The sequence below is a fragment of the Salmo salar genome, chromosome 21 (genome assembly GCF_965601325.2).
Source record: "Salmo salar chromosome 21, fSalSal1, whole genome shotgun sequence".
NCBI classification, from domain to species: Eukaryota; Metazoa; Chordata; class Actinopteri; order Salmoniformes; family Salmonidae; genus Salmo; species Salmo salar.
Window position 1 is genome coordinate 28,405,339 of NC_138311.1, and position 13,723 is coordinate 28,419,061.

Genomic DNA, 13,723 nt, shown 5'->3' on the forward strand with positions numbered 1-13,723 from the left:
GGGTCTGAACACTTATGTAAATAAGGTATTTCTGTTTTTGATTTGAAATACATTTGCCAAAATTTCAAAATAATTGTTTTTGCTTTGTCATTATGGGGTATTGTGTGTAGATTGATGAGGAAATAGTTTTATTTAATCCATTTTAGAATAAGGCTGTAACGCAACAAAATGTGGAAAAAGTAAAGTTGTCTGAATACTTTCCGACGGCACTGTATATTAGTTATTGCATATTTTGGTGTGTGTGTGTGTGTGTGTGTGTGTGTGTGTGCGTGCGTGCATGCATGCGTGTGTGTGAGAGAGAGAGAGAGAGAGAGAGAGTGAGAGGGTCAATGCAAAAAAACACATTCCAGAAGATAATAGTGCTTATCTAACATGACGATAAGGCTGAAAAACATCAACACACCAAGACCACTGGCCTCCACCTCTACGCTGTGTGTGTGTGGTCTCCAAGTCAACTCTGCGTGTGTTAGTACGTAAAATGCGAACTATTCCAACTCTCCAGTGTAAACGATATGTTATGGGTGATAGTATCACTGTTGTCTTTCTGACAGGCTTGCATGTGCTATTGTTGAGTCTGTGATGATGGACATATGACAGAAGGTTTTTAATGGGTATCTGTGCTGGCTGTCAATGAATTCCTTGTAGTGTTTACAATGAAAAATGTACATGCCTACGATACGCACACACACACGCACACACACACACACACACACACACACACACACACACACACACACACACACACACACACACACACACACACACACACACACACACACACACACACACACACACACACACACACACACACACACACACACACACACACACACACACACACACACACACACGCACACACGTTGCCCTACCCCATGCTGTCGTCCTGTCCCTGTAGGTAGTAGTTGCTGTTGTTGACCAGGTAGCTGAAGAGGCGTCCGTACAGGGCTTTAGCCAGCTGGTCTCTGTAGTGCTGTGACATCTCCACCGTGTGACGCCGTGTGATGACATCACCTGAAGGAAACAAGAGGGTACACAAGAGGGTACACGCCATGGTGACCTGGGTCTGACATCCAAATGGTTACCATAGAAATCCTATTTTCAGCTTACAGATGGGAAGTATGTTTGTATTGTGAAGTCATTGTGAAGTCAGTCAATGTTTGGGGAAAAGACGAGGACAGAGGGTGAGTGATTACCTTTGAAGTATTGCACATCTGAGGTGAGGGCAGAACTCAGGTCATCAGAACCCACCTGTAGCATTCCAGATACTGGAGAGAGAGAAAAGGGGAAAAAAAGAGAGTAAGAGAGAGAGAGAGAAAAGAGAAAGTGAATAAGTAAAGTGATAAAAGAACAGAAAACAGAGATAGGGAGTGGGTGGAAAGGTCATACTCAGTTCAAGCCTAAACTTCAGTCACTCACAGAGAGACAAAAACAGTTTCAAATATGACGTGTCACACTCTGACAAGTACTGATGGTGCTCGGGAAAAAACGAGGTCAAATTATAACATCAGTGATCTTCAGGTCGGAAAGTCAGAGCTCTAGAATGATGCCAGAGTTTCCGACCTGGAATTCTGAGTTGGATGACCTTTCAAAACTATTTTTCCATGTTGGAGCTCGTTTTTTTCAGAGTTCCCAGTTGTCTCGAACACTTTGAAGTCGGATATTTCGGTGTTCCCAGTTGTTTTGATCAAAGCAACACTTCTCGCTCCAGCCTGCTTAATTCATTCTGACATCACTGAGCCGACATGACGAGTCGATCTCCGCTAAAACTCATCACCGCTTATATGCTGGCAGCCCTTAGTCATCCTTGGACTCAGGGCATATGAACTAGCACAAAAACAGTGTGACAGGAACTCAGAATCCCAATGACCTCACGTCTCCTTGAGAGCGCCCTGTTTTGGTGTGGGAGATGACATAATTTGTCTACACTCTCTGTGAGGTCAGGGTAACACGTGTGTAGTTGTGTCTTGTAATGTAGGGAGTAATGGGTCCTCTTCTCACAATGGTAACAGCATGAGAGGGAACAGGGGCTCACCAAACAGGTGACTATAGCAGACTGGCTGAAACACCAACAGCAAATACATGACAGAATGGGAGAGAGTCTGTGTGTGTATGCGTGTGAGAGAGAGAAAGAGAGTAAAATAGGTCCTCAAGGACAATCCAGAGACTGACTGCTAAAAAGAGGGGAACGTAAGCAACTTCATTTTCCACAAAGACCATCCCCTGGCATGGCACAGTGCTATATTAACCAGACCATCCCCTGGCATGGCACAGTGCTATATTAACCAGACCATCCCCTGGCATGGCACAGTGCTATAAGAGCACACTACCCCTATGTCATTAGAGAGGGTATTGGCCCAGGGTGGAAACCCAGAATACTAGACATTGAGGAAATTGAAACAACCTCTGTCAACATGTAGAAGTCTGGGACAGTAAGGGTGCTGGGCATCCTCATACAGTTCCAGCAGGACTTTTACAGGATCAAAGAGAGAGCACAGCAGGAAAAGATCTCTCTCTGTGACGACTCCCCCATCCTGAGGGAGTCTGATCACACCTTTTCAAACTGTCCTAAAAAAATGGATAAGGATAGTCACCCCCCGCAGCACTGAACACACCCAGGTCCCACAACTGCACTGCCCATCCATCATTGATAGGATACATTCACTGAGCTGGAGAGAGACATGGTGGAGCTCAGAGAGATAGTCCACACAATCCAGACAGAACAAACCCACAAAACAGACCAGTACAACAACATCCCTCCCAACAAGACCCGGAGTGCAGAAGGTGGAGATGGATAGCTGTCTGGGAGAGCTGGCTGCTCTACGGACTGAGGTGAGAGAACTTAGAGGCACCCATGGCACTAAAGGAGGAGGTGAGACAGCTGAGGTGTGACAGAGAGCAGGACACTCCCCCAGAGGAGCCAGTAGAACAGCTCACTTCAGACCCGGACCACAACCTCAACACCACAATGGGACAGACAACACAGGACCCACCAACTCAACAGACCCCACCCCTTCCTAACAGCCCCCCTGTCAGCTCCCCTGATAGCCCTCTTCACACAGGCACAAATGACCTGAGGGCCCAGCAGGAAAAAGTGGCCACAGCACTCAAGGGAGTGATTGAAAAAGCTTATTCCACTTTCCCCAATGCACAAGTCTCCACCCTGCTACCACGAAAATACTTTCACCCTGCCACATACAGCAGGTGAATGCAAGTATTTTGCGAGACTGTGCCTCAAAACCTGTATACCTGGCCCACCACTCCATCCTGGACTTGAACAGCCTTTATGACCATGTCCACCTCTACAAGGCAGCAATCCCAACTTTTGCCAGGACCCTGAAGGATTTCACCCTCAACCGTAGCCCCAGCACCTCACACAGGATCAACAGAGCAACGGACAACAGGCCTAGACAAAGCGAGACACACTCCCAGACCTGCAAGACCCCCTCCTGAAGGACTTGCACCGAGAGAACCCATGCCAAGAAGACCTACACCCAGACCACAGAATCACCAGCCACACTCCAACCAGCTAAAACCACCCTAGGCAAACCCTGGCCACACCTTATATTGGCCCCCCCATATCAGAACTATGCCCCTTCTGCCCACCCCATTTCCCCCACCCCTGCTACAAGGACCTCAACATGACAGCAGGACATATGGCCAGCCAGTGAGCAGAGCAACAGGCCCAACCCCCCATTACACCCGCCCAAGACCAATCCAGCGATCCAAGAGGTATGTATCAGATGGGCAACATGCTCTGCTCACACCTACTGTGATGATCCGTGCCTAAACCACACAAAAACAACACTAGAAACTATGAAACGCAAAGCTCTTACTATCTCATCCTGGAATATCAAAGGTCTGAGGTCATCTGCCTTTGGCCTAAAGAGCAGGAAACAAGACTTCATCAAAGAAATTGGAAATACAGACATTGTCATCCTACAAGAAACATGGTATAAAGGAGATGGACCCACTGGTTTCCCTCTAGGTTACAGAGAGCTGGGAGTCCCATCCACCAAACTACCAGGTGTGAAACAGGGAAGAGACTCAGGGGATATGCTAATTTGGTATAGAGCTGACCTAACCCACTCTATTAAATGAGTCAAAACAGTAACATTTTACATCTGGCTAGAAATTTACAAGGAAATGATCTCAACACAGAAATATTTCCTTGTGTGTGCTACCTATATCCCCACAATAAAATCCCCATACTTTAACGATGACAGCTTTTCCATCCTAGAAGGGGAGATCAACAATTTCCAGGCCCAGTGACGTACTAATCTGTGGCGACCTAAATGCCAGAACTGGACAAGAACCTGACATCCTCAGCACACAGGCGGACAAACACCCACTTGGAGGAGACAGCGTTCCCTCCCCCATATGCCCCCCTAGACACAACTACAACAACATAACCAACAAAAGCGGTTCACAACTCCTGCAGCTTTGTCGGGTGCTGGGTATGTACATAGTCATTGGTAGGCTTCGACGGGACTCCTACGGTAGGTACACCTACAGGTCATCTCTTGGCAGAAGAAATGTAGGCTACTTTATCACTGACCTCAACCCAGAGTCTCTTAGAGCATTTACAGTCAGTTCACTGACACCCCTACAAAATAACACTCTACTTGAACAGAGCTATGCTCAATCATGAGGCATAAAAGCTGAAGGAACTGAATAATATTAAGAAATGCTATAGATGGAAGGAAAGTGAGGAAATCTTCCAAAAAACAATTAGGCAACAACAAATTCAATACCTTCTAGACAATTTCCTGGACAAAATGTTTCACTGTAATAGTGAATGTGTAAACTTGGCAGTAGAAAACCTAAACAGTATATTTGAACTCTCCGCTTCCCTATCAAATATCAACATTTCAAGAAGACAACCTAAGAAAATTAACAACAATGACAAATGGTTTGATGAAGAATGCAAAAACCTAAGCAAGAAATTGAGAAACCTATCCAACCAAAAACATAGAGACCCAGAAAACCTGAGTCTATGCCTTCACTATGGTGAATCACTAAAACAATACAGAAATAACCCATGTAAAAAGAAGGAACAGCACGTCAGAAATCCCCTCAATGTAATGAATGAATCCATAGAATGTAGTCACTTCTTTCAAAATTGGAAAACTCAACACAAACAACAATACAAAGACTTATCTATCCAAAACGAAGATGTATGGATATACCACTTCCCCAATCTTTTTGGCTCTATAACAAAGAACAAACAGCAAAAACATATACATGATCAAATACAAATCTTAGAATCAACTATTAAAGACTACCAGAACTCATTGGATTCTCCAATTACATTGAATGAACTACAGGACAAAATACAAACCCTCCACCAAAAAAGGCCTGTGGGGTAGATGGTATCCTAAATGAAATGATAAAATATAAAGACCACAAATTCCAATTGGCTATAATTTAACTCTTTAACATCATCCTAAGCTCTGGCATATTCCTAATATTTGGAACCAAGGACTGATCACCCCAATCCTCAAAAGTGGAGACAAATTTGACCCCAATAACTACCGTAGGATACACGTCAACAGCAATCAGCCTTGCATTATCAATAAACAGCAGACATGTACATTTCCTCAGTGAAAACAATGTACCTAGCAAATGTCAAATATGCTTTTTACCAAATTACCGTACAACAGACCACGTATTCACCCTGCACACTCTATTTGACAAACAAACAAACCAAAACAAAGGCAAAGTCTTCTCATGCTTTGTAGATTTAAAAAATCTTCAGACTCAATTTAGCATGAGGCCCTGTTGGGGGAAAACATACAACATTATATAATCCATGTACACAAACAACAAGTGTGCAGTTAAAATTGGCAAAAAACACACACATTTCTTTCCACAGGGCCAGGGAGTGAGACAGGGATGCAGCTTAAGCCCCACCCTCTTCAACATATATGTCAACGAATTGGCGAGTGCACTAGAACAGTCTGCAGCACCCGGCCTCATCCTAATATATCCTGAAGTCAAATGTCTACTGTTTGCGGATGATCTGGTGCTTCTGTCCCCAACCAAGGAGGGCCTACAGCAGCACCTAGATCTTCTGCACAGATTCTGTCAGAACTGGGCCCTGACAGTAAATCTCAGTAAGACAAAAATAATGGTGTTACAAAAAAGGTTAAGTTGGCATGACCACAAATAAAAATTCCATCTAGACACCGTTGCCCTATAGCACACAAAAAACGACATACCTCGGCCTAAACATCAGCGCCACAAGTAACTTCCACAAAGCTGTGAACGATCTGAGAGTCAAGGCAAGAAGGGCCTTCTATGCCATCAAAAAGGAACATAAAATTCGACATACCAATTAGGATCTGGCTAAAAATACTTGAATCAGTTATAGAACCCATTTCCCTTTTTGGTTTTGAGGTCTGGGGTCCACTCACCAACCAAGACATCACAAAATGGTGCAAACACCAAATTGAGACTCTGCATGTAGAATTCTGCAAAAATATCCTCTGTGTACAATGTAAAACACCAAATAATGCATGCAGAGGAGAATTAGGCCGATACACGCGAATGATCAAAATCCAGAAAAGAGCCGTTAAATTCTACAACCACCTAAAAGGAAGCAATTCCCAAACCTTCCATAACAAAGCCATCACCAACAAAGAAATTAACCTGGAGAAGAGCCCCCTAACAAGCTGTTCCTGGGGGTCTGTTCACAAACACAGAACCCACAGAGCCCCAGGACAGCAACAAAATTAGACCCCTATTTAAATCATGAGAAAACAAAAAGATAATTACTTGGCACATTGGATAGAATTTACAAAAAAACTGAGACAACTAGAATCCTATATGGCCCGAAACATAGAGGACACAGTGGCAGAATACCTGACCCCTGTGACTGACCCAAAATGAAGGACATCTTTGACTATGTACAGACTCAGTGAGCATAGCCTTGCTATTGAGAAAGGCCGCTGAAGGCAGACCGGGCTCTCAAGAGAAGACAGGCTATGTCCACACTGCCCACAACATGAGGTGGAAACTGAGCTGCACTTCCTAACCTCCTGCAAAATATATGACCATATTAGAGACACATATTTCCCTCTGATTACACAGACCGACAAAGAATTAAAAAACGAATCACATTTTTGCAACTCCCATATCTATTGGGTGAAATACCACAGTGTGCCATCACAACAGCAAGATTTGTGACCTGTTGCCACAAGAAAAGGGCAACCAGTGAAGAACAAACACCATTGCAAATACAACCTATATTTATGTTTATTTACTTTCCCTTTTTGTATTTTAACTATTTGCTCATTGTTACAACACTGTTTATTTCACTTCTGTTTATTATCTATTTCACTTGCTTTGGCAATGTAAACATGTGTTTCCCATGCCAATAAAGCCCCTTAAATTGAAATTGAATAGAGAGCGAGAGTGGGAGGAGAGATAGAGAAGGGGGGAGGGGAGGAGAGTGCAAGGAGGAGACTGGAGGAGACTGCAGCAAAGCTGATGTAAACAATAGGATGGATAGTGACACAATTACTACTGCGTAGCTCTCCCTCCCTCACCCCTCTCTCCCCTCTCCCTCTGCTGTCAAACTGGTGTCAGTGCATAGTGTTGGCCCAGGTTACATGACGGGGGGATGCTGACCTCGCTCCAGCAGCTGCATGTTGGAGGGGTACGCGGTCTCAGCGTCTGTCAGTGATATGAAGCTGAGGTCCCCAACTTGCAGCACCACTGACAGCAGCATAAACACACTGTCCATCTCCTGATGGAGAGAGAGAGAGAAAGAGAGAGAGAGAGAGAGAGAGAGAGAGAGAGATGTGGGAGTGCCGAGGGGGAAGGGAGAAGGAGAGAGTGAGGGTTGAGGAGGGGAGAGGTGGGGTGGGGAGAGAATAAAATAGTTGTTATTGTTTTTACTCATGAAGTAGTGAAATCACACATATACTCCAAACCCCCATCTCCTCCCAAAGAGTCAACTCCCATCTTTTGAGCTAAAATATGATCTCCAAACCCCTGAATCCCCCTCTCCCCCTTATCCCTAAACCTCTCCTCTCCTCTCTCTCCTCTCTCCTTATCTAACCTCTCCTCTCTCTCCGATCTCCTTATCTAACCTCTCCTTTCCCCTCCCATCCTCTCTTTATCCCTCCTCCCTCTGTTTCGCCTCTACCCTTCCCCCACCTCTCTTTCAATTCAATTCAAGGGGCTTTATTGGCATGGGAAACATATGTTAACATTGCCAAAGCAAGTGAAGTAGATAATATACAAAAGTGAAATAAACAATGAAAAATGAACAGTAAACATTACACTCACAGAAGTTCCAAAAGAACGAAGACATTACAAATGTCGTATTATGTATATATACAGTGTTCTCTCTCTCTCTATCTTTCTCTCTGTTCTTGAGTAGAGGACACTTAATGGTATCCCCCATTACCCAACTCTGATCCCTCAACCCTACTGGACAGTTTGCGTGTGTGTGTTATAGGAGCTGTTATTAGTCTCTGTCTGACACTCTATGCAATATAGAGAGAGATTCCTGCAGTAGGAGAGGAGAAGAAAGAGAGTGGGAGAGAAAGGAGTGATTGAGGTTCTTCATGAGTCATTCCCAATGAGAGCGTAGGGAGGCACCGATGGGTAGTCTCTCTCTCTCGCTCTCTCTCTCTCTCTCTCATCCCCATCTCTCCCCTTCCCTCTCCATGTCAATCACGCCTGTCTATCTCTCTCTCTCAGGAAGTACTCTTGCCCCCATCAGCCCCTCCTCTCCTCCCTCCTACATTATCAGCTGCTGGCTGTGGGAGGGATTAAAAGCTGACTTTCTGGTCACTCAGTGCTGACAGATGCTGACTGCAGCCTATACATAGACTGTGATAATGTGATGAGAACACTCATTCTGTACACACACACCAGACAAGGTAGAGCACAGTACAGTCTGTAGATATAGCTAGTGTACTACCATGCAGAAGCCCACACGACCATCACATGCAAGCATGCTCACAAGCAGGGTGGAAAATGTACTTTTTGGTCTACCATCCACTGTGGCAGGTAGATAAAAAAAAATATATATATTTTTTTTACCAATCAAAATATTGTTTTCGCCATAATTACATCGAAGTCACAACAACGAAAAACAGATGAGCATGCTTTCTAATGTTTCTACAACAAGAAAAGTATTACTAGTAAGAAGTAATGGGATATATTGCTTCATTTCATTTCATTTTTATGATCTGCGTATTTTAACCAATGTATGTTAAAAGAAATCATTTAGAAACAATAGTTAAAACATATAAACTGTTCTACAACTGAACATCTAGAATCAACAAGTGCTTTCCCTGCCACAAAACGCTGAGTGATACGGCGTATTTATTATTATAGTTCAGGGCTCTATGCTGACATTTTTGAAAGGGTACATGATATGCTCCTAAGTAGAAAGGTAGAAGCACACAGATGAATCTAGGAAAACAATTAAAATATTTGAGTGTTTTAATTATAAGAAATTACAAAAAGTTCATGAATAAAAGTTTTTGGGAGTGATCCATGCTCAATCAAGCACAATCATTAGGTGTGAGAAACATTTTCAGCTGCCCCTTTTAAGGGACAGGCAGTTACCGTGGTAATTTGGGCACTTGCTTTGCTATGCCTTCCTAGCTCCTGGCTGGTGGGAGGAGCTATAGGAGGACGGGCTCATTTTAATGGCTAGAATTGAATAAATGGAATGGTATCAAACACATCAAACATGGAGAAACTACATGCTTGACTCCATTCCATGAATTCCATTCAGCCATTACAATGAGCCCGTCCTCCTGTAGCTCCTCCCACCAGCCTCCTCTGGTACCGACTGACCCTATAGACTCATAGACATACACACATCCATATGTGTGGCAAATGACACATGCAGACTCATGCACGCACACACACAGTGTGTTACTGTACCAGTTTGTTGAAGCCCAGTGCTCTGAGGGCCTGTTTGATTGCAGTGAGACGGTCTCTACTCTGAGTTGAGGCTGAGGCCACAGGAGGGGAGTCTCCTGCGGGAACACCTGCACTCAGGTACCTTGATAGACACAGACAGAGACCAGTGAGAGACAGCTATCACACTATACACCGCAGACATGATCAACTACAGTACAGAGAAGAGCAGCAGGTAACAACACACAGACAGAGGGAAACCAGAGAGAGAGTTCACACATTACAGACATACTGCACTGACTAGATATCACTGAGGGACTAAAGAAATAATATTTTTCCCTGAAACAAAGAAATCATGTCAAAAGGTCATTTAAAGCATGGTGGTTGAGCAGGTATTCTCACGCTGAATGATTTTTAACCAGTCAGAGCAATCTCCTGCTGAGAAAGCGAGGGTGGGGAGGGGGAGAGAGAAGGGGTCCCCAAGTGGGCTAGAGTCGGAGGGCTTTTGATCACGCAGTCACAGCATTAAATCAGAGGCTGTAGCGTGCCTACCAGACTCCAAAACCCGCATCCAGGTCACTGGATATCAGACAGGAATGCTATCACACACCACACACACACACACACACACACACACACACACACACACACACACACACACACACACACACACACACACACACACACACACACACACACACACACACACACACACACACACACACGCGCACACGTACACGCACACACACACACACACACACACACACACACACACACACACGCGCACACGTACACGCACACACACACGAACACACACACACACATTTTACAAACTCAGCATGAGAGTGAAAGAGTTCCCAAACACTCACTCTCATAGATTTAAACATGCACACCATCCCTTCATCTTGCTAGCAGGTGACTGGGGGGGGAGGGAATTCCCATATTTCTGCCTCTCATCCAGATTGAACCAGTTTCCTTCCCAAAATGTTAAAACATTTTACAAACTCAGCATATCTTCCTATGTTACTGTAATCTGCATGGCCTTATTACCTGTGAGACAAGACGTTGTTGAGGTACAGACCTGTGAGACAGGACGTTGTTGAGGTACAGACCTGTGAGACAGGACGTTGTTGAGGTACAGACCTGTGAGACAGGACGTTTTTGAGGTACAGACCTGTGAGACAGGACGTTTTTGAGGTACAGACCTGTGAGACAGGACGTTTTTGAGGTACAGACCTGTGAGACAGGACGTTTTTGAGGTACAGGCCTGTGAGACAGGACGTTGTTGAGGTACAGACCTGTGAGACAGGACGTTGTTGAGGTACAGACCTGTGAGACAGGATGTTGTTGAGGTACAGACCTGTGAGACAGGACGTTGTTGAGGTATAGGGCACTCTTCTCTTCAGGTGACAGGCCCTCAGCCATCAGGTAGAAGATGTTGAAGTTGTGTTGCTGACGAGGCAGGTAGGCCACGCGGGACTTCTCCAACATGTATGTGTATATCCGCGCTAAACACACACGCACGCACACACGCACACACACACACACACACACACACACACACACACACACACACACAAAAAAAATGTAATCCACATAATAACACATGCTCTGTCAATAAACTTTAAACCATATGTAACCAGTAGTAGGGGAACACACCTACTGTAAAAACACCTATATAAACCTACACACACACACATTGTAATCTTAACAGAATTATCCATTAAGATACCAATGTGTACTCTCAAGATTCTTAAACCCAGGCCACAGACCAAATTATCAAACAAAAAAACCTGAGTGTCCTTAAGTCAAATTCATCTTTCTTACACAGCCATTACGTATGAGTAAATCAATTTATCTATCTCAATGTGGTTCTGTAGGAAAGACAGAGATTGAAGCCTGACAGGTTTACTCATAGAGTTATACTCCCCCCTGTTGGCCATACATCAAGAACAACGAGACAGATATTTCATCAGATGGATAAATGTGAAGCATCCGCTTGGCGTTTCCACTCACTACCAAATATGGTAATATGGTAGTGAGAGGAAGCCCAGTAACCGGCAGTGGGAGAAGATGGAAGGAGATGGATTTTGGCCGACATTCTGTTAATTTTGTCTTTGATTAAATATTTTATCTCAATACAGTTTTCTGTTCCCAAAACTAGAATCAGATACAAGTTTTGTAGATTTTACCCTTGCCAAAGTTTAGAATAATCTCATTCTTTTTGAAGGAGTGCAAGGGCGAATTGAGTTATTACACAAGCACACTTCACAGAGTAGGCGTTCCTTAACGGAAATATGTAGACATACGCTAGAACGGGCCAATAGGATCTCACCAGCTCATGCTTGGCTCTACCCACCTCCTTGTTTGTTCTGCCCACTATGACTCACTTGTTCCCATTGGAAATGACAGGCTGTGGTCTATCTTGGTTTAGTTATAAAATGATTTGCTATGAGGGTGTAGTGGTGTATTAATCTGAGTAGACATTGAGTAGTGTAGTTAGTAAGTCCCTTTGTTAGTTATAGAACAACCCCCTGAGTAAAGTTGTAGTAGTGTGTACCTCTGAGTAGTGTCTTTCTCTTGTCACAGTACTGCAGGCTGAGCAGTTTGATGACGCGACTGGAATTGTCATTCATGGTAGTCTTGGCATGACCAAACGCCTCCAGGATACAGTTCACCTACAAGCCACCACATAATATAGAGAGAGACAGTGTAATATACTGTACAATACAACCATCAATATATCCACTGTCACTTTCTGGGCTGGACATGTTCATAATTTATTTTAGAGAATACATTTTTATACAGCTAAGACATGCATTGGTGATGGCATGTTCATAGATACACAGTTGTGTTAATGTGAACTAATATTCCTCGGTAATTTGATTCACTGAGGTTTTCTGAAGCAGGTGCTTGAGTGTGAATTACCGCCTGCCGCAAAATGACTTCTGACTGTCACAATACAACTTCTCTCCACCAGGGGACAATATATCCCCACTGACTGGTTGTCACACTCATTTGTCCCTCTGTGCTCTCTAAGTGTTGACCCAGATATGTTATCTAGCACCAACCCATGACTTTATCTGTGTAGATACAGTTCCACTATAGCCAAGCAAGAGTTTTTCTCTCCTCCCTGTTCAACAATGACATGTACCTCTGAGTTGTTAAGGTCATAACAGAAAGTCTAATGAAAAAGTGTTCGGTTTGTAATAAGGAGCACTGCTAGGACTATCAAATAGCAAGAAAGTGTTCATCTTCAGTCATTGAGTGTAATAATACTTCCCTAGCATGCTAGACAACAAGAAAACCATTAGAATTCTGACAAAATGTCGACGTAAGGTTAAATGCACTGACAGTAGTCCTTGCTCTTACTAAAGGGCTCTTTTAATCCGCCGCTTCCAATTCAAGACTGGTTTAATACAGTATCATTGCAATTGATCACTGCATATAAAACATTCTCACACAATGTCCTAATCATAATGGTTTTTCATATAATGGTCGCTATGGTAATCTCCTGTCCCATTGTACTCCTCTATGTTCTCCTTCAATGGGTCTCACCAGTATACTTTGAATCCACGGCTAGAAACGATCGCGGAGCACCTCTCACTGTCCAAGGTGAGAGGAGTAATAAGAGAATCGACAGCATTTAGATGCTATGGCTTTCTCTCAGGGACAAATGGGCCAATCACAAACACAATGGGCTTGTGTCATCATACAGAACCTAGCGATGGCTATCAAGGAAATAAAGGAACCTGTACCAACCTAGGGGTTTGATGTAAAGGCCAGCCTGCTAACACAGATCATTTGGTCCATGAATCCATATCTCAAATCACTACAC

General features: G+C 43.9%; 1 protein-coding gene across 4 annotated transcripts in view; it reads right to left on the reverse strand.

Moving 5' to 3' along the window:
- LOC106582129 (unconventional myosin-XVI) overlaps window positions 1–13,723 on the reverse strand; it is a 225,771-nt gene that overhangs the window by 93,197 nt on the left and 118,851 nt on the right. For all 4 annotated transcript variants that reach the window (XM_082967086.1, XM_082967085.1, XM_045704630.2 and 1 more), the window contains exons 15-20: window positions 12,446–12,563; window positions 11,246–11,393; window positions 9,910–10,030; window positions 7,630–7,747; window positions 1,194–1,265; window positions 870–1,011 (exon numbers count right to left, since the gene is read on the reverse strand). In XM_082967086.1, coding sequence (XP_082823212.1) covers window positions 870–1,011; window positions 1,194–1,265; window positions 7,630–7,747; window positions 9,910–10,030; window positions 11,246–11,393; window positions 12,446–12,563 — 719 coding nt within the window. The remainder of the gene's footprint in view (window positions 1–869; window positions 1,012–1,193; window positions 1,266–7,629; window positions 7,748–9,909; window positions 10,031–11,245; window positions 11,394–12,445; window positions 12,564–13,723) is intronic.